This window comes from Phascolarctos cinereus, unplaced genomic scaffold, assembly GCF_003287225.1.
Source record: "Phascolarctos cinereus isolate Bilbo 61053 unplaced genomic scaffold, phaCin_HiC Scaffold_5;HRSCAF=322, whole genome shotgun sequence".
NCBI lineage: Eukaryota > Metazoa > Chordata > Mammalia > Diprotodontia > Phascolarctidae > Phascolarctos > Phascolarctos cinereus.
Window position 1 is genome coordinate 91768647 of NW_027555958.1, and position 19763 is coordinate 91788409.

Here is a 19763-nt window from a genome sequence, read left to right on the forward strand (position 1 = left end):
TAAATTTGGAGTAAGATCAAGTGAAATGTTATTCCAGAGAAAGGCAGAAAAGTAGAAATTGCCCTGATTGTATCTATTATACAACTGGCCTTGACATTGGATGTCTTCTGTGCCTGGTGGTATTTTCCTTTTTTACCTTCATAATCTCTAGATTCCTTCAAACTCAGCTCAAGTGCCACCGTTTGCATAAGGCGTTTCTTGAGGCCTTCTAGTACCTTCCCACCCCTGTTCTGGGTTGTCTTATACTTGTTTTGAATGTATTTTGTATACGTCTATATATGTGCACAGTGCTCCATTTGGGCTATCTATCAATTTATAGTTGCAGGTTGTATCCCAAGGGATGGAGAAGGTTGTGTTGAGTGACTACCCGAAAGTTTAAGGTGAGTTTGCATTCCTAACACTTTGAGCCCCCACCAGTGCACTTACCTTTAATAGTCAGCCAGGAGAAAGAATTAGCTCAAAGAAGAGAAATTTATTGACATGGCTTTATAAGAACAATAACAACAAATCACCACCACCAGTTTCAATAAAACCGTGGTTTAACACTCTCTCACAACTACACACAGAATCAGTACAAAGAGTGAGTACATATGCGGTGAATACTAGTAGAAAGAAACACACATAGCAATCTTATATGGCCAAGGTAACTCAAAGGTACTATAGAGAACCAATCTCCTTTCCCTTTTCATGATATCTTCATACAACTCCTCCTGATAGAGTGCCTTTAATGAGCATACCGCTCTGCCAGGCTTTATGGACCTGTTCATTTCCAAGCTCAACTCCCAGGGACGGCTCTCTTCTCATCTCACAGTGGTTGTATTCCTCAGAGCTATTATCTTGTTTCACTCCTGGGCCTTTTCCATCCTGAGAACATAGATTGCTACTGGGTAAGCAGACCTACTCCAGATCGTGGCTGATCTGGAGAGCAATTTGGAACTATGCCCAAAGGGCTATAAAACTGCATACCCTTTGATCCAGCAATACCACTGCTAAGTCTATATACCAAAGAGATCATAAGAAAGGGGAAAGGACCCACATGTACAATAAATATTTATGGCAGTTCTTTCTGTGGTGGCAAAGAATTGGAGATTGAGGGGATGCCCATCAATTGGGGAATGGCTGAACAAGGTGTAGTATATTAATGTAATAGATTACTATTGTTCTATAGAAAATGATGAGCAGGCAGATTTCAGAAAAACCTGCAAAGACTTACATGAATTGATGCTGAGTGAAGTGAGCAGAACCAGGAGAACATTGTACACAGTAACAGCAACATGGTGAGATGATCAGCTTTGACAGACTTGGCTCTTCTTGGCAATACAATGACAAATTGTATACAACGACAATTCCAAAAGACTCATGATGGAAAATACTATCCAGATCCAGAGGAAGAACTATGAAGTCTGAATGCAGATCGAAGCATACTATTTTCACCTTTTATTTTGTTTTTTTCTTTCTTGTGGTTTTTCCCTTTTGTTCTGATTCTTCTTTCACAACCTGACTAACGTGGAAATGTGTTAAATATGATTGTACATGTATAGACTATATCAGATTTCTTGCTGTCTTTGGGAGGGAAGGAGGAAAAACAATTTGGAACTCAAAATCTTATAAAAGTGAATGTTGAAAACTATCTTTATGTGTAATTGGAAAAAAATAAAATACTAGTAAGTGCAAAAAAAATATGTCATGTCTGAAGGTGGGAAGAATGGAAGAGAGAGAAAGCCCTTCCCGCTAGAGAGGTGAGGAATGATTCCCTTTCTAAAGCAGGCTTCTTAATCTGTAGCTGGCTGGCTCTCTCTTCTACTGCCAGAGGTTATGCTCCTCAGAAAAATGTCCTGCCTCAGCTGACAATTGAGAAAGTATGAATCACTTTCTAAAGGGTCAATAGCAGTGTGACCAATCTTTAACCAGCCAATGGTTAGCTGCTCTCTAATTCTATTTTTTACTCAAAAACTTCATACCTAATTAGAATAACAAAATATAAGGTTTCATTTACACTAACTTATGCTTCATTTAAACAAATATCTTTGTTTCCTCTGTTGTCTGTCCCCTATCTTATAATATTTTGTCAGATGGGCTAAAGTACTGAGAGAGAATCAATTGATCAAGGGTATCCTGATCAACTCTTTCCACACATACTACATGTACACTTTCCAGTTAGAATATAGTTTAGTCCAAAGTTGGACACTGGATGTCTTTTGAGACTAATTGTCAAAGCCAGACCAACAGTGTAAAAAAATATGACATGGTCCTACCTCACTTGGCACTCTCATTTGCATCTCTCTACTCTAATTATGATTTGTTATTGTGAATAATAGCCAACTTTTTATCTCTTCTGTAAGCTCCAGGATAGTAACAGTATCTTCTCTAAACTCTTTATCCTCCCTCATCAGCATAGCATAATACTCTGGATACAATGGGTATTTAATGTATTTGTTCAATTATCTAAATTTTAAAATTAATCTGTTTGCGCACATAGAAGCTTATCCTCATACCAATCTTTACCAAAAGCAGGAAAGCATTAAGAATTACTCAAAACCAACCAAAAGTGCATGCTTTGGAAGAGCAATCTCACAGCTACAAAGCTAAAGATAAGTGAAATGAACCCATCAGTGGAACTCCTTAAAATGTGCTTAGGAATAGGAGTTGAGAAGTGGACTCAGCTGAAAAGGTAAAGGGAGATGCCAATAATTAGCCCACAGTTGGGCAATGGAGTATTTATTCCCTCTGCAATATTTACCTGGATTTTGACATGTTGTGCCTGTCTTTAAAGAACTAGAACCTATCTCTATTTGTTTTCATCTCTCCTGAGTTCTTTTAATATACTTTTTATTATAGTGATTTGTGTTCATGTCTTATCCTCCTGACTAAATTGTAACAACCAGAAAGCATTTATAAAATGCCTACAGGCTAGGCATTGAGCTTGGTACTAGGAACACAAAGACATAAATAAAAGAGTCTTCCCTCAAGGCCTTTACATCGTACCAGGATAGAAAACATGTCCGTATATCAGTATAAATAAACCACATGTAAAACCAATACAAAGTAAGTGGGGTGGGAGGCAGGGTTTGGGGAGTTAGGAAGGCACCAGCAGTTGGGTGGATATAGAATAGCCTTATACATAAGGTGGCATGAACTGAGTCCTAAAGGAAACCAGGGGTTCCAAGAGGCAGAAGTGAAGAAGGAGAACATTGCAGACACAGAGGACAGCTTGTGCGAAGGCAGTAGGTGGAGTGTTGTATGTGGTGTGGGAAGAGGAGTAATGAGTAACATTGAAAGGTAGGTCAGGAACAGGTTTAAAGGACTTTAAAAACCAAACAGAAAAGTATATATAGGGTATCCCAAAATTCCTAGTGCAGGTTAAAGCTTTATTAGCTTTTAAATTACTAAAGTACTAAAGCTTTAACCTGCACTAGGAATTTTGGGAAACCCAATTTTTGATGCTACAAGCAATAGGGAACCACTGGAGTTTATTGTCATTGGAGTGACGTGGTCAGAACGGTAATTTACAAAAATTAGTTTGGCAGCTATCTGAAGGATGAATTGGAGAGGGGAGATTGAGGCAGAGAGACAAAGTAGGAGATCCTTGTAATAGTCTAGATGAGATAGTCTAGGTGAAAGGTGATGTCGGTCCACACTAGGGCAGCTGCTGTGTGAGTAGAGGGAAAAGTATATATTTAAAGGGCTGTTGTGGGGATCAAAAGGACAAGTCCTGCCAAGAGTGGGAACAATCTAAGGATGGGATTTAGTAAGGCAAGAGCCATAATAGGACAAAAGAGCAAGAGATGTGAGAGGAGAGGATGGTATTAGGTTGAAGTAGTTCACCAAGTATTATTCCTTTGAGAATGGAGATTGGGAAGGGAAAAGAGAGTAGCCAGAGCAGGGTGATGGTGTTTTATTTATAATTTAACCTTTCTACACTGTTAACACAATGTCTTATATCTACTGTAGTAAACATTTAATATTCATTGAATTGAATGAAACTAATCAAATTGAATGGATATATTTAAACCCATACTTATAACTGGTGTATAATCAAGAAGTGACCATTCTGGCCATGTGGAACATTGTTTTGTTATTGAAGAAGCAAATGTCAGATGGTATTAATCCCAAGCAGAGGCTGAGGTCAAACTAGAGTTGTTGGTGTTTATTCTCTTCCACAATAACTATCCTTGGAATTTAAAAAGAGAAAAGTCCACTTTCTCTCTTTCTTTTCCCAATTAACAATTAAATATTTCCCAATTGACAATTAAATAGTCAGTAGCAGGAGTGGAACCTAAGCCTTGATTCAGAGGTCTTTCCATTAAACCATTTGCTTCTAACTGGAATAAATTCTGTTTACTATTCAAAGGCTTACTGCCTGTTAAAATGATAAATTAATCCATATTGATTTACCATCATTGAGTGGTATTAGTTATATTAGCCATTATTATTTCTGGGATATTTCTCACATCAGTGACTATATTCCTTTGGAGGTATAATCCAGATAAACATCCAACCAGCTGAGCTAGTTATATGAGCGGCAAAGTAGAAATGGGATTAGATTCTACTCACTTCTGGTCCAGTGGCAGGAGTACTTTCAATAGAGAGAAAAATTATGTGGGTACAGTGTTTGTAATACTTTCCCTGAGAAATAAAAAAATTTATTCAGTTTTCAAGCTGTCACAAAAGTGATTCAGATTGTGGAAAATAACAGCTATGGACAAAGGTCAAAAAACCTAGGATTTGATAAGAGACAAGAAGGTAACCTAACCCTTATCTTCAAGAATAACATGGTGGGTGTGGGGGATGGTGTAGGTACAGAGTGAGACTGGGGGAAAAGAAGGAAAACAGGGAACCTTTGGGGAAGGATTATGGGTACCTCCCCTGTCCTTCAACCCATCCACCCCAAGGGCTGCACCTCTATTTTTCCTGGTCACATTCCTGACAACAAATTACTAACTAAATAATAGTGTTGTTTTCTGTCTGTACTGAGTGTGGCACAAGACACAATGATATTGAGGAGACAAATGTGGAAAAGAGAGATTTAGGTTGCTGGTGGGAATAGGACAAAGGTCACTAATTCTAGCTGGCCCTTTCTTTTCAGTTTTACTATTTTCCAATATTTTTTCTCCTTTTCCATAACCAAACTCCTAGAAAAATCTGTCTACGCTCATTGCTTTCTCTTCCTCATCTACCTGTCATCTCTTTTCAGTCTTTCTTCTTACCCTACCACCACTCAGCTAAAACGATGCTCTGTAAATTTCAGGATGCTCTCCCATGAAGAGCAATGGCCTAAGGGCAGCTAGGTGGCACAGTGCATAGAGCACCACCCCTGGGAACATAGCCTGCATCTGCTACTTATTATCTGTGTGACTGAGAAAATGACTTAGTTTCTCTGAGCCTCAATTTTCTCATCTGTAGAATGGAATGGTTAGATGGGCCCTTCCTGCTCTGAATCCATGATAGTGTATGATCACCAACTGTTTCCTACACATTTCCAATTGGATAGAATATAAGCATCAAAGAGTCGACAGATTCATTATCCATCCTGTTAGTCAGAGGGAACAGTGAAGGTGGGATAGTGGATACAGTGCCAGAAGAAGACTAATATTGCTGAGTTCAAATCTGGCCTCAGACACTTATTAGCTGTGTGACTCTGGGCTAGTCACTTAACCCTGTTTGCCTCAGTTTCCTCATCCATAAAATGAGCTTGAAATGACTGAGCAACAACAAACTAGTCAGAGGTGTCAAAGTTCTCCTGGGGTCAAGGCAAAACTCCCAAGTACAAGGGGGTGATGAACTAGATTAAAATAGAATTGGGAAATGTTTAACAGAATAAATACAAATACAGTATGATACAGATGTTAACTTGTTTCCTAAGTCAGTATGTCGCCATCAGAGATCTATTTCTACTTGCATTTGACATCAGTGAACCTAGATCATCCCCAATTCCTATCTTCCTTATTTCTGTTGAGCACACCATCATCTTCCCAATCACTCCATTTGCAGCCGTGGTCATGCTCAATTCTTTGTTCTAGCTCACTAACATAGAACCAATTAATTGCCAAATCATATCAGTTTTACCTCCAAAAGATCTCTCTTGTTTATTCCCTTCTCTCCACTTACCTTAGCTCAAGCCCTCATCCCTTTTTAGTAAGTCAATGGTGGAAAACCTGCAACCTGAAGCCCACATGTGGCCTTGAGGCCACAGATTCCCCATCCCTGAGTCCAAGATCCTAAAACAGACCCTGAATTGGTCTCCCAGACCCTACTTTATTCTCTCTCCTGTCTAATCCACCTTCCCTGCAGTGGCCAAAGGGATACTCCTAGATACAGGATTATTGGTGTTCCTTTGCATGTGTCTGAAATGTTCTGTCTCCATACCCCTGCCTCTTCCTACCATAGCTCAGATACCATCTTCTACAGGAACCCTTTAGTGACTGTCCCATCATTTGTGTTGTTCCAGTCCCATACACCCCTTCCAATGACTTTCTGTTTACTTTGTACATTCAGGGTGGGACACCCTGTATTTTAAATATACTGATTTATAGATGTGTTATTTCTCCCCAGTGGAACTCAAGTGCAAGCTCAAGGAGTTTTTGTTGTATCCCCAGTTCCTAACATGGTGCCTGGAACATGGTAGATGCTTCATTTTGAAGCACAAAAGTGCTATATATACATACATACATAAATACATACATACATACATATATACACACACATATGTATATATATGCACATATATGTATGCGTATATATGTTCATTTGGTTTTGTTCTTTAAAGTTAAATCTGTTTTTTAAAAATCCTTTTAAACCCCATTGGGAAATAAGTCAGAGAGAGCTGTAGTTTCTCTTTCCTCTAATAGTCAATTATTACTAGTCTCTTGGACTCTGTACTTAGGCAGTGGTTCTTTCTCTCCAATTAGGTGTTTTAGAATACACCCTGTTACCATTCAGGGAGATTGTTTTTCCGTGAAAAAAGGCAAAAAGTTAGTAGGGCCTACCAGCTTTTAGTCACTTTTAATGAGAGAATAAATGATTCTTTTACTGTCCTCACCTGCCAAGTTTGGACCCCATCTACTACTAACATATTCCCTCAGTGTTACACCATTTCTGCCTACTGACTTCCCTTAAGTCCCAACTAAAATCCCGTATTGTACAGCAAGCCTTTTCCAGACCCTCTTAATTCTAGTGCCTTTCCTCTGTTAATTATTTCCTGTTATCCGGTCTATGGATTGTTTGTGCATATTAATTTACCTATCTTCCCCATTGGATCATGAGCTCCTTGAGGTTAGGGACAGTCTTTTGCCTCTTTTTGTAACCCTAGAACTTAGCACAGTGCCTGGCACATAGCAAGTGCTTAATAAATATTTGTAGTTTGACTGACCACTTCCTATAGCCTATCACAAAATTTAACACAGGCTAAGGTAAAAACTGCCCTCACTCTCACCCTGATATTCTACCAATTTGCGGCCCTCCGTTTCTTCCAAGCTCAGTTAAAACCCCCTCTTCAAGAAAGCTTCTCCTGATCAATCCACCCTGCTCCTAACATTCCTCTACTCTTTCCCCTAAATTTGAACCAATCATAACACAAACTAGACACACAACAGGAAACTGTTAGTAATGTTACTTTGTAAGTATGTTTCGTGTTGGTATTTTCTTTCTACAATAAGAGAATGGAGACTGGGGCAATTGTTTCCTTTTTCTTTTTTTTTTTTTTTTGGTGAGGCAATTGGGGTTAAGTGACTTACCCAGGGTCACACAGCTAGTGAGGATCTGTTTCCTTTTTACATCTTCCCAATATGGTTTGGCACTTTAGGACCCTGATAATTTCAATGTGAGTTCCCTAGATCTGGACCCAGAAAACCTAGGTGCAGGCCCCAGGTTGGCCACTTAGTGTCTTGGGAGACCTTGAACAACTTATTTCAATATATTCATTAATGCCTATTACTAATAGACAGCTCTAAAGTTTACAAAAATGCTTTACACACATTATCTCATTTGAGCCTGACCACAATCCTCTGAGTTAGGTATTACAGTATTCTTCTCATTTCATGGCTGAGAAATCTGTGGCTCAGCAAGGCTAAGTGACTTACCCACAGCCACACAACAAGCAAGCTTCAGAGATGGGATTCAGACCCATGTCTTCCTGACTCCAGGTCCAGTTCCCTATCCACTATGAAACACTACTTCTCTCTGAACCTCAGTTTCCATATTTGTAAAATGGAGATAATAATATTTGTAATAACTACCTCATAGGATTATTGTGAGGAAAATATTTTGCAAGCCATAAAGCTGCCATGCTGGGGGGGGGGAGAGAGAGAGAGAGAGAGAGAGAGAGAGAGAGAGAGAGAGACAGAGACAGAGACAGAGACTGAGAGAGACAGAGAGAGAGAGACAGAGAGAGAGAGAGAGAAATCAAGTTGACCTCAATTCTCCTGTAACCCTTGGTTCCCAGGCTGCTGATCAGAGAACATTTCCATAGAGATGTCAGACTGGAAATCACTAATAGGCTATTTCAGAATTCACCAGCTTTGTGAAATCTTTGTGAACCTGACCTTAAAGACATGTGGAAGAGAGGTCTTCCAAGAAGAGATTGTCCATCTCATTCACACAGTGAGCAAGGTCCAGCAGCACATCTGACTTCTGTACGTCTGTCTCTTTGCCCCTTTCCTCTGGAGTGCCAACGGACCCCTGCCACAAGATGGCATAATCACAACTGAGGGAACACTGTCTCTGCTTCCTCAGTAGGGGGGTGGTGAAACAGAAAGACAAAGATCAGACTTTCCTGACATAAAAAGTTGCCAGCATTTATTTACATTGTCTGCCCCCTAATGGATTCTTCCATTGCATCATCATCTAAGTTTTTATGTGTGATTATGTACAAAAGTTCTGGTGGCTACTGATACCCTTGTTGTTTGTAGACTGCTGGCAGAGAGATTTGACAAGAGTTTTTGGTCCTTTTAATAGAGAGGCATTATCCATGCTTCGGATGAATTGAGGTACAGGGGAAAGAGTGGACATTCATCCTGTTTAGATTTCCCATGAGCAAGAAAGATATATTTAAATCATACCCATTGGCAAACACAAGTTTCCCACCAACAGCAGAATTCATAAGAAGATGCCATAATTTACAAATTTGTTTAAATTTACATAATCTAAACCAAAGAGAGATTAAACTTAAGGCAAATGAGAGCCTAGGCAGGATAAGTTTCTTGAGAGTAACGTTCTAAGCCTACCTCCCTTTGACCAGCATCCCAGAGGACAGTATTGGGGAATCAAGGCATTACCCTCTCTGAGATCTCCATATTTGTCCTTAGCCCCCTTGTTCCCACTTCTTGCTATTATAGGAAGTGCGCAGGACATCTTTTACAAATTGAAACTCATCTCTATTCACAAGAACTCTGAGGGTCACAAACTATAAAAAGTGGGGTGCTTGAGAATGATTTTTTAAGGTTTATCTTTTTCTGTTAGAAGTACTTATGGTTTTATTATTTTTAGGGCTATTTTAATACTTTCTCATGATTGGGATTTAGTAAGGGCTTAGATTTTTAAACTGATTCCTAGCTCAGCTTTTGCTGGTGCTGGCTGGAAGAAATTTTGTCTCTTTGGCTTTTCTTGGACTTTTGTATCTCCATTGTTTAATTTTAAGTATGTTGATACTTATTCACTGGCATTATTTTCCAAAGCAACAATGTAAGTACTGGTTAAATTTTTGTTTTAAATTTTACTTTGTTTGGTCTCCAACGGGATTTTCCCCTCTCCTCTCTGATAATTTTACTTTACCTTGTCTTTTCTCTATTTTGAGAAGGTTATTCTAGATCGTGTTGAATGCATTTCTATTTTGAGGGAGGTTTTGATATTTTTAAAGACTTTCTGATTAATCAATGTAATTTTTACAGTTTTATTTTCCACTTAGTGGTGTTCTCAAGCTCATAGTCCAATCCTTTCTCCCATAATCAATTCACCGGTGACGTGGAGATCTTGTTATGTGAAACGTTTTATTGGTGCTATTAATTAATATATTATGCTGACGTGGCTGCGAGCATCAGCAACTGGTTTTGATTTATGGCATGCTGTTTGCAGGGCTACTTGGCTCCAAGAAGCTATAGCATGTGCTGTGGTCACACCCCAGTAAAATCATTTCAGCAGACAGGCTAAACCAAGCAGTCACCTACAAGCCCCAAATCCACTGGTGAGTTAGGGGGATGTCTACCCCAAGCACGTGAAAATTTCCCCTAGCAGAACGAGTGGATGAGAACAATTTGTCTAACCAGCCAAGAAGGCAGCTGAAGCAGACACTATGGAGCGCTTAGAGCTTGGTCAGACATCAAAGGACACCAAAGTCATCCGCTGTATCCCATATCATTGCCAGGCATCCTGACTTTCATCTTGCCACTGGACTTCAATGACTGGAAGAAAGAGTGAGGCTGACGACTTTGTGCAACTCTGCCTCACTTAAATCCAATCCACATGCAAGTCAAGACATCACTCTGGGATGTCATCGGTCCTCTTCAAAAATGAAAGACGAACAATAATATTGGCTATATCTCAGCATATGACAAAAGCTGGTGCTGTTTTTCGTGATCTAGAGTTCATTTCTGTGGCATTGATACCCATTGGCATATTGATTATTGTTTATTCACCATTTATTAAATGCTTACTGGGACATGTTTTCTGACTAAGTTAGCGCTACCAGTTTTGCCATATCTTCAACATGGAGTGATCTCTTTAAAAGATGAGCATTGAAGCTTAAAAGGTATTATCACATTGTAGGTACTGAGATTCATAGAGGCCTCTCTATGTGACATGAGGTGACAGTACAAAAAATAATATAGATGATATCATAAAATTATTGTAAAGAAAAATGAAAGCCTTGGAGAATTGCATATAGAAACAACAAAATCATGTGAGGTCACTCAAGAAATGCTCTGTGAATTACCTGAACCATTAATTCTTTCAAAGATTTTTTTTTAGGTAATTGAGGTTAAGTGACTTGCCTGGGATCACACAGCTAGCAAATGTCAAGTGTTTGGTCTGAGGCTGCATTTGAACTCAGGTCCTCCTGACTTCAGGGCTGGTGCTCTATTCACTGTGTCATCTAGCTGCCTCCAAACATTCTTTTGTTTGTTTGTTTGTTTGTTTGTTTGTTTGTTTTTCTTGGTTAGGCAATGGGGTTAAGTGACTTGCCCAGGGTCACACAACTGGTGTTATATGTCTGAGGCCAGATTTGAACTCAGGTCCTCCTGAATCCAGGACCGGTGCTCTATCCACTGCGCCACCCCTAAACATTCTTAGTGAACTGACAATAGTCCTGGGAACTGATCATGACCCTTGACTTTAAGAATCAAGTTCATATCCTTCCTCAGATACCGACAAGAATATGAGCAAATCACTTCATCTCCCCATTTCTGTTTCTTCATCTGTAAAATAAGGAGTTTGGACTCAAAGGTCTCTAGGGTTCCTTTTGGCCCTAATTCTATGATCCTATGAACTAGTCTACATGCTACCCTCCGAGAAGAAGCGGCTACTTGGACAGTAGAAGATCTCCTGATCAGAAAAGGCATTCTCACAAAGAAATTAGGTGACATTTAAGTGCAAAAGTGATACTTTCACTGTAGTTAAGACCAAAGCCAGATCACTTGGTGCCAGTGAGACACTATGGATTCAAATTAGGGAACTTTTTTTGTGTGTGAGTCAATTGGGTTAAGTGACTTTCTTAGGGTTACACAGCTAGTAAGTGTCAAGTGTCTAAGGCTGAATTTGAACTCAGGTCCTCCTGAATCCAGAGCTGATGCTCTATCCACTATGCCACTTAGCTGCCCTTAGGGGAACTTTATTAGGAAAGAACCATGCTTCCCAGGGGGAAGGGAAGGGGATAAGCATTTATATAGTGCCTACTACATGCCAGGCATTGTCCTAAGCACTTTACAGGTATCCTCACTTCTGTTCATCCAGGAGAATAATTCTAGAAAGCTTAAATTAGGCAAGGGTCAGATAGGTTACAGTATTAAAAGGCAACAGAATTAGAAAAGAGAAGTAGATTAATGGAGAATCTTATAGGAAAAGCTCTAGCCTTTGTGAAGGGCCTAAACACTACATAATTTGGAATTGAATGGCAAATGTATTTACAAAACCTAGAGTCATTATATGGGGCAGCTAGGTGGTGTAATGGATAGAGTGACAGGCCTGGAGTCTGGAAGACCTGAGTTCATATCCAGCCTCACACACTTACTAGCTGTGTGACTCTAGGCAAGTCACTTAACCCTATTTGCCTCAGTTTCCTTACCTATAAAATGAGCTGGAGAAGAAAATGGCAAACCACTCCAGTATCTTTGCCAAGAAAACCTCAAATGGGGTCATGGAGAGTCAGACATGACTGAAATGACTAAACAACAACGAAGAGTCATTATATGGTGGTGATGGTGAGACCCCAGAGAAAGCATACACTATATTTATCAATTCTACTGTTCTGCATAAGGAAAAAAAGAAAATCTTTCTCACTTTATAAATTCCCAATGACAAATACTAATGCAGAGAGGGACAGTTGTCCCTGAAAAAAATTGATGTAGTTAGCAGGAAATATGCAGAGGTCTGATACACAACTCTGATCTGCACATCACTAATCATGACTGATGGGTACCATTGCCACAATTAGCCAAGATGAGGCAAATACTAACAGAGATGAACACCATAACTTTTGCAAAGAAAGGCTCAATCTTGATTGACTCGGGAGTATTTTCTCAAGTCATAAAGCAAAGAAAGGGAGTCTCCCCCCAAAGACATGGTTCTATCCTAAAAAGTTCCCTAATTTGGATCCATAGCATCTCACTGGCATAGGGGAATCTGGCTTTGGTCCTACCTACAATGAATGTGTCAGTAAAGATCCTGAGACAGAAGGCAGGAGCCCACTAAGGATCAAGTAAGGGATGGAACGGTGGACAAACATGTTCCTTTTGGAAAGGTAAAGGTCCAAGGCAACAGAGGCCATAATGACCTAATATATTAAAACCACCACCGGGACCTATCCAGAAAAGCAGGCTCTTCTTCTTTTATAATTGTGTATTAGACGGCCATATGTTGGATGTATATATGGAGATGATGCAGCCTCAGCCCTACCAAATCAGAATTGAGAAATGGGGATAGGACCAAAGAAGTAGGTCACCCTGGATCCTCAAACAGTTACCACAATCCATTCATCAGTTGTTTATGGATCTACCCCATCTGGAATTCATAAGACACCCCCCCTGCTCTGAGGTGATTTCTGACACTGAGAACAGTGGATCTTGAACAGTGGATCTCAAGTTGTCTTCATATTTGAATCATTATTTCAGAGACAACTGAGGAAAATACCTTGACCACTTACAAATGGACTGAGAATTGGTAGACTGAGTGAGAAGGACTACATGTATTTGAGTTATATCCTAGTGAACTTAGAGTTTCCCAAAAAAATTATTGGATTCAATAAAAAGATGGGCACCATAGCCTGGCATATCCAGAGCGAGGGAACTGATTGATACAGGCCAGGGAAGGCTCATGAAGATGAGGATACTCTCTCTTAAAAGCTGTATAACCCCAAAGCCACTTTGATACTGAAAGAAGATGTGAAAGCTATATGTAATTCCCATGAAAGAACAGGCGGCTCTGTAGGATGACCTGAGACACATAAGTCAAGAGAGAACCTTCAAACTAGTAAGAAATACATTTACTGACCCGAGATGATTTGTTGTTGTTCGGTGGTTTTTCAGTTATGTCTGACTCTTCGTGACCCCATCTGGGATTATCTTGGCAAAGATACTGGAGTAGTTTGCCATTTCCTTCTCCAGCTCATTTTACAGATGAGGAAACTGAGGGAAACAGGGTTAAGTGACTTGCCCAAGGTCACACAGTTAGTAAGCATCTGAGGCCAGATTTGAACTCAGGAAGATGAGTATTCCTGACTCCAGGTCTAGTGCTCTAATCACTACACCACCGAGCTGCCCAAAATGGTAGCAATTGTTACTAAGAAGTGTGAAACTTCTGCCTAATATGTGCAAAGAAAAAAACTGCCAACATAAGCACTAACAAACCTTTGGAACTTGGCTTCACCAACTTCTTACTGCTTTAAGAAAATAATAAGAATGTTAGCCACATCTTTTCATTCATATCATTTCAAAAGGTGTGAAGGTTCTTTAGGAGCTAGAGTGCATCCACTGTGGGATGTAAAGTATTATGAGAGAATTATTTCTCAGGGTATGGAATCCCTGCCAGGATCCATTCTGATCAGGACAAAGACTTTGAGAGCAAGCTATTCAAGGAAGTGGCACCTTTGTCAGGTATCAAGAAATCTAGGGGTACACATTCCCATCTACAAGGAGGGGCAGCTAGGTGGTAAAGTGGATACAGTGCTGGATTTGGAGTCAGGAAGATCTGAGTTCAAATCTGGCCTCAGACATTAGCTATATGACACTGGGCAAGTCACTTAGCCCTATTTGCCTCAGTTTCCTCATCTGTAAAATAAGCTGGACAAGGAAATGGCAAACAACTCCAGGTTCTTTGCCAAGAAAACCCCAGATGGGGTCACGAAGAGTTGGACACAACTGAAAATGACTGAACAACATACGTACCCAAGGAGAACCACTCATAGCCTGAGCATTTCAACTGTATGCATGTTAGGAAGTTTGAGATCAGAACAGAAATTTCAGTAGAGTCAACAGGTGATGTTTCTAGTGTAAGACACTGGCCCTTTAAGGCACTTGCCTTTCACGTGGAGGAGTCTGTTGCTGACTTGTCTGCTTTCCTCAGAGTTCTAAACCCGTTACCAAAGGTATGTAGCTGCTCTGACTCCAGAGAGCTGAGGCAGTCATTCATGTTGATTATGAAATGAAAAACCAGATTTCAGAACCTTAAGCTCCTTTTAAACTCGAAGTGTTGGATCCTAGAGTTACTGTCCAGGAGTAAGTTTCCAGATGAGCAGAAAAATATATTGGAAGCAGGCAACTCTATGACTGAGCTGTCCAGGACTTCGAAATTTACAAAATGTGTTTACCTTTTAAAATAGTCGCCTTTGACAAGAAGACAAATCACATTCATGCACACAGATACAGAAACACATACACACAAACCTGGTCCATCTGTGACTCAGCATGGTGCTGTAACATGGTACTGAATATATCTACTCTTACTAATTCTTATTAATGGTGAAAAGCAGCATGACTCAAGGGGGAAATGTTAGATTCAGAAGACCTGTTTTTCAATCCTTCTCTGACACTTAACGGCTGGGGGATTGTTAGCAAGTCAACTAACCTCCCTTCTAGTCTCTTTTTCCTCATCTGTAAAATGGGGACAATAACCCTTATGCTACCAGCCTTGTTCATTGAGAAAAAAGTAACCTAAAGGAATAGGAACTGAACCTGTGATGTCATTGACGTTAGGAACTCCTCTACCAATTCAGATTAACACCTCTTCTGCAACTTTTATTCCTTAGGTACATTTAGCTTCTGAGTCACTTACTTGGGATTACGCAGTCAGTATACATCAAAGGTGGGACTTGAACCCAGGTCTCCCTGGTTCCAATGTCAGCTGTTTAGACGCTACACCATATTTTTGTGGTTGTTCTGTCATTTCACATGTGACTTCTTTTGGGGTTTTCTTGCCATTTCCTTCTCCAGCTCATTTGACAGATAGGGGAACTAAGGCAAACAAGGTTAAGTGACTTGCTGAGGGTCACACAGCTAATAAGTGTCTGAGGCCAGATTTGAACTCAGAAAGATGAACCTTCCTGACTTCTATCTACTGCACCATCTAACTGCCTCTATATCATGCTGCCTCTCTCAAAACCAAACCTAGACAAATAGAATTCATTTTCCCCTCTATCAAGAGACCTGACCCTCCCACTGGTCCCCATAAGCAGATCAGAAAAGGCATGGGGATTCTGGTTTGCTATTACCTCAGTGACAATGGAGGAGCCTGGAGTGTCGTATACCCAGCCATCCTGACAGGTGGTAAGAGGGATGTGGCTCCTGTTGCTGGTAAAATTAGCTAAAGGGTCCATGCAGCTGAGGGCTGTTTGGTTCCAGTTCACGTCATATCTCCGGCACTGTCTGGTAAAAATATCTTCTGGTACACCCAGGCCTGGCTCTGTGTAATTCAGCTCCTCTTCCAAACTCCAGCCACATCGCTTACTTAATTCTGCAACACCAGGATTGAAGCAGTGGTGATCCGGGGTGAAGCCCAAGAAGACAATTCCCACATAAATAGGAGCAAAAGCAGCTGAGAGCAGGCATAGGAAGCAAAAGGCTTGTTTCTGGAAGAAGTTAAATTCCCCAATGTGCTCCAAGATGTCATCTAAGGTTGGCATAATTGGATAGAGCAACAACTTTCAGACAACTAAGAAAATGCATTGCTAGATGTGCCCCAAGCTGCAGACTCTAAGTTACCAGCATCAAATAATCGATTTGCAGTCAATTCGGATTGCACCATTTCAAAGCAAGTTCAGACGTGATAAATATGGAACACAACCAAGTTGAAATAATCTTTCACCTCCTTGTGACTCTTTCAGGGCAAGAGTGGGAAAGGGTGAGGCCAGAGGATGACAGTGGGCTGGATTGTTTGTTTTATTGGGGGAAAAGTTAATAAGGTAGAGACCTTAAAAAACTCTGTGTCACCCAAACAACTAACAGAATAATCAACCCTCAAATTACTTTGAATGTTGAAGAGATTACTTATTACGATAATTCTTTTTATTACCCGGTTGTACCTAAGGTCAGTAATTATTAAAGGCTACTCTTGATCTGACCACAGGCTCTCTGCCAAAACTCAGTTCCACGTTCACCCTTGGGGCTCCCTATACTCATGACACAGTGAAATGACTACTGAGGCTGGAAAACCTGGGTTCAAATTCAAACTGTATTCCTTTTTTTTTTTTTTGGCTTTGGGCCCATTAACCTCTCTGGTACTGAAATTCCTCATCTGTAAAATAAGCTTTGCCTAGATTTTCTCTAAACACCCTTCTAGCTCAATTTATGATATCTTTCATCCCATATTTACCTGCTCAGGGATTTTTTAAATGCTTTGGTATAAGGGATGAGTCGTCGGGGATGAGAGGCACAAAATGTTGTATAGTAAAACAATAAAGATGATATTAAAACAAAAGATTTTTTTCAAGAAACAAGGCCACACATCCACAGCCATTACTAGAGCAGAACCACTAGAGCTTTGTCTCAAAAGGACAAACTTGAGAAGATGGTGGAAGCACTTGCAGTGCCTCCAGCGTCTTAGAAACGATTGAGCACAGCATCTAGTTTTTTTCTAGTATATCTAGATCTGGGTGTTCTTAGTAAGCAACCACCGGCCCCTGAGGCTTTGGGTGGAGGTGGGAGGATCCCCCCAAAACCCACCACTAATGTGGATTGGCAATTACTTTGTAGTCTTAGAGAATTACCCGAGACACCAACAGGTTAAGTGTTTTGAACAGAATCACACAGTCAGTATGTGTGCGTGTGTGTGTGCGTGTGTGCGGAGAGAGATGACTCTAAGAGCACTTCTCTATTAGCTATGCCACACTTGCCTCTCTTAACAGATTTACATATTACTGATTTACAAACTTCAGTTTTATTAGGTGCATATTATGTGTGTGCATGAATTCTCTCCAGTGGCTCCCAGTCCTCAGGATTAAATACAAAATCCTCTTTCAGCTTTCAAAGCCCTTCATAATCTTGTTGTTGTTCAGTCATTTTCTAGTTGTATCCTATTCTTCATGACCCCATTTGGGGTTTTCTTGGCAGAGATACTGGAGCGGCTTGCCATTTTCTTCTCCAGTTCATTTTACAGATGAGGAAACTGAGGCCAACAGGGTTAAATGACTTGCCCAGGGTCACACAGCTAGTAAGCAACTAGAGACAGATTTAAACTGAGGGAGATGAGACTTCCTGACTCCATTCCTTGTACTTTACCCACTGAGCCGCCTAGCCCCCTCCAACCTTTCCAGTCTTCTTCCATCTTACTCCCCAACATGTGCTCTTCGATCCCAGGACACTCCACTCCTGGCCATTCCATAAACAATTCACTCCATCCCTCCTCTCTGGGCATTCTCTCTGGCTGTCCCCCACTCCTGGAGCCCCGTCTTCCTCAACTTCACTTACAGGGTTCCCTGGCTTCCTTTAAGTCTCAACTAAAATCCCATCTTTTACAGGAAGCCTTTCCCTCTCTCTAACTTCTAGTGCCTTCTTTCCTATTTATCCTATATATGGCTTGTTTGTATGTATGTGCTTACATGTTGTTGCCCTCCCTATTAGACTGTGAGCTCCCTGAGGGCAGGGACTGTCTTTTGTCACTTTGTGTCCCCAGGCTTAGGACAGCGCTGGTACACAGTAGGCATTTAATAAATGTTTGATTGATTGATTGATTCTCTTTGGTTTCTGACTAGCTACTGCCAATAAGCCAGTAAGAAGACCGACGCAGGAAAAACTGCAGCTTATTTACTCAGAGAGCCGCACTCCCGCAGCACATGATGGGGCATGTGTGTCTGTTACAATCTGCCTAGCGATACTTATTCTTGTCTCTTATTCTTCTATCCATTTGCTAGATGAAATAAAGAGGAAGAGGCACTTGTTGGTCACCCAGGGAGGGTATATGTATTTGTAATAACAAAAGAGAATGCTTATCACGTGTTAAAAAAGAAGGAATATGTCCTGGTTAGCATAATTATTCATAAAAGAGAACCATGCATTACAGGCCAAATAAGACAGAGAAGAGAAACAGACTTCACTGGGCTATCAAAGTCTTTCTGTGCATGATAAAACATTTTATAGCAATTAGTTGTGGTTCAGTCAATTTTTTTCAGTCGTGTCTGACTCTGTGACCCTATTTGGAGTTTTCTTGGTAAATATACTGGAATGACTTGCCATTTCCTTCTCCGGCTCATTTTACAGACAAAGAAACTGAGGCACACAGGGTTAAGTGACTTGCCCAGAGTCATACAGCTAGTAGATGTCTGAGGCCAGACTTGAATTCAGGCCTACGAGTCTTCCTGACTCCAGACCCAGAACTCTATGCACTATGGTGCTACCTAGCTGCCCCTATAGCAATTAGAGGGGTAAGGAAATACTCAAGGAAAGCAAAAAAGTATTTTTTAAGCACCTATGTACCAGACCCTGTGCTAAGCATTTTACAAATAATTCATTTGATCACAATAACCTCACAACAACCCTATGAGGTAGGTGCCATTATCCCCATTTTACTGTTGAGGACACTGAGACAGACAAGGATTAAGTGACTTGCCCAGGGTCACACAGTAACTGTCTGAGGCAGTATCTCAGGTCTTCTGAGTGCAGGCCCAGCACTTTATGCATTGCATCAGCCTGTTATATATTCTAATCATAGATTCCCAAAGTGGGTGATACTGACCCCCCTGCAGGGATACTGGAACATTGGGGGGCAGTGGTAGTAGCCTCAGGTGCAACTGGGGGGGGTGCATTAAATAAAAATAAGGGGGCAGTGAAAGCATAAGGAAAGAAGAAAATTTTGAAAAACCATTCATACATGTTTCATTTGTTGTGTAATAGAGTTAAAGTCATAGTGATTACATTATTTTCCAATAAACACACAAAATGCAAGTAATAACCCATCAGTGGTCAAGTCCACCAACAGGTCTTAATAAGCAAGTGTTGGCAGGTGAGCATATCGCACATTGTCAGGAAGTCCAACATGCCTCAGTAGGAATATGCGCATGTAATGACTTGTTTACAATTTGATACTATATAGTTACATGATGCAATATTGCATCATCAAAATTTCAACGC

The 19763-nt window shown here is 40.5% G+C and overlaps 1 protein-coding gene across 1 annotated transcript in view; it reads right to left on the reverse strand.

Moving 5' to 3' along the window:
- LOC110208613 (solute carrier family 22 member 1-like) overlaps positions 1 to 16412 on the reverse strand; it is a 47277-nt gene extending 30865 nt beyond the window's left edge. Inside the window, exon 1 of the mRNA XM_020986737.2 lies at positions 15911 to 16412. Within this exon, the coding sequence (XP_020842396.1) occupies positions 15911 to 16321 (411 nt within the window). The 5' untranslated portion in view covers positions 16322 to 16412. The remainder of the gene's footprint in view (positions 1 to 15910) is intronic.
- Positions 16413 to 19763: the final 3351 nt, after the last annotated feature.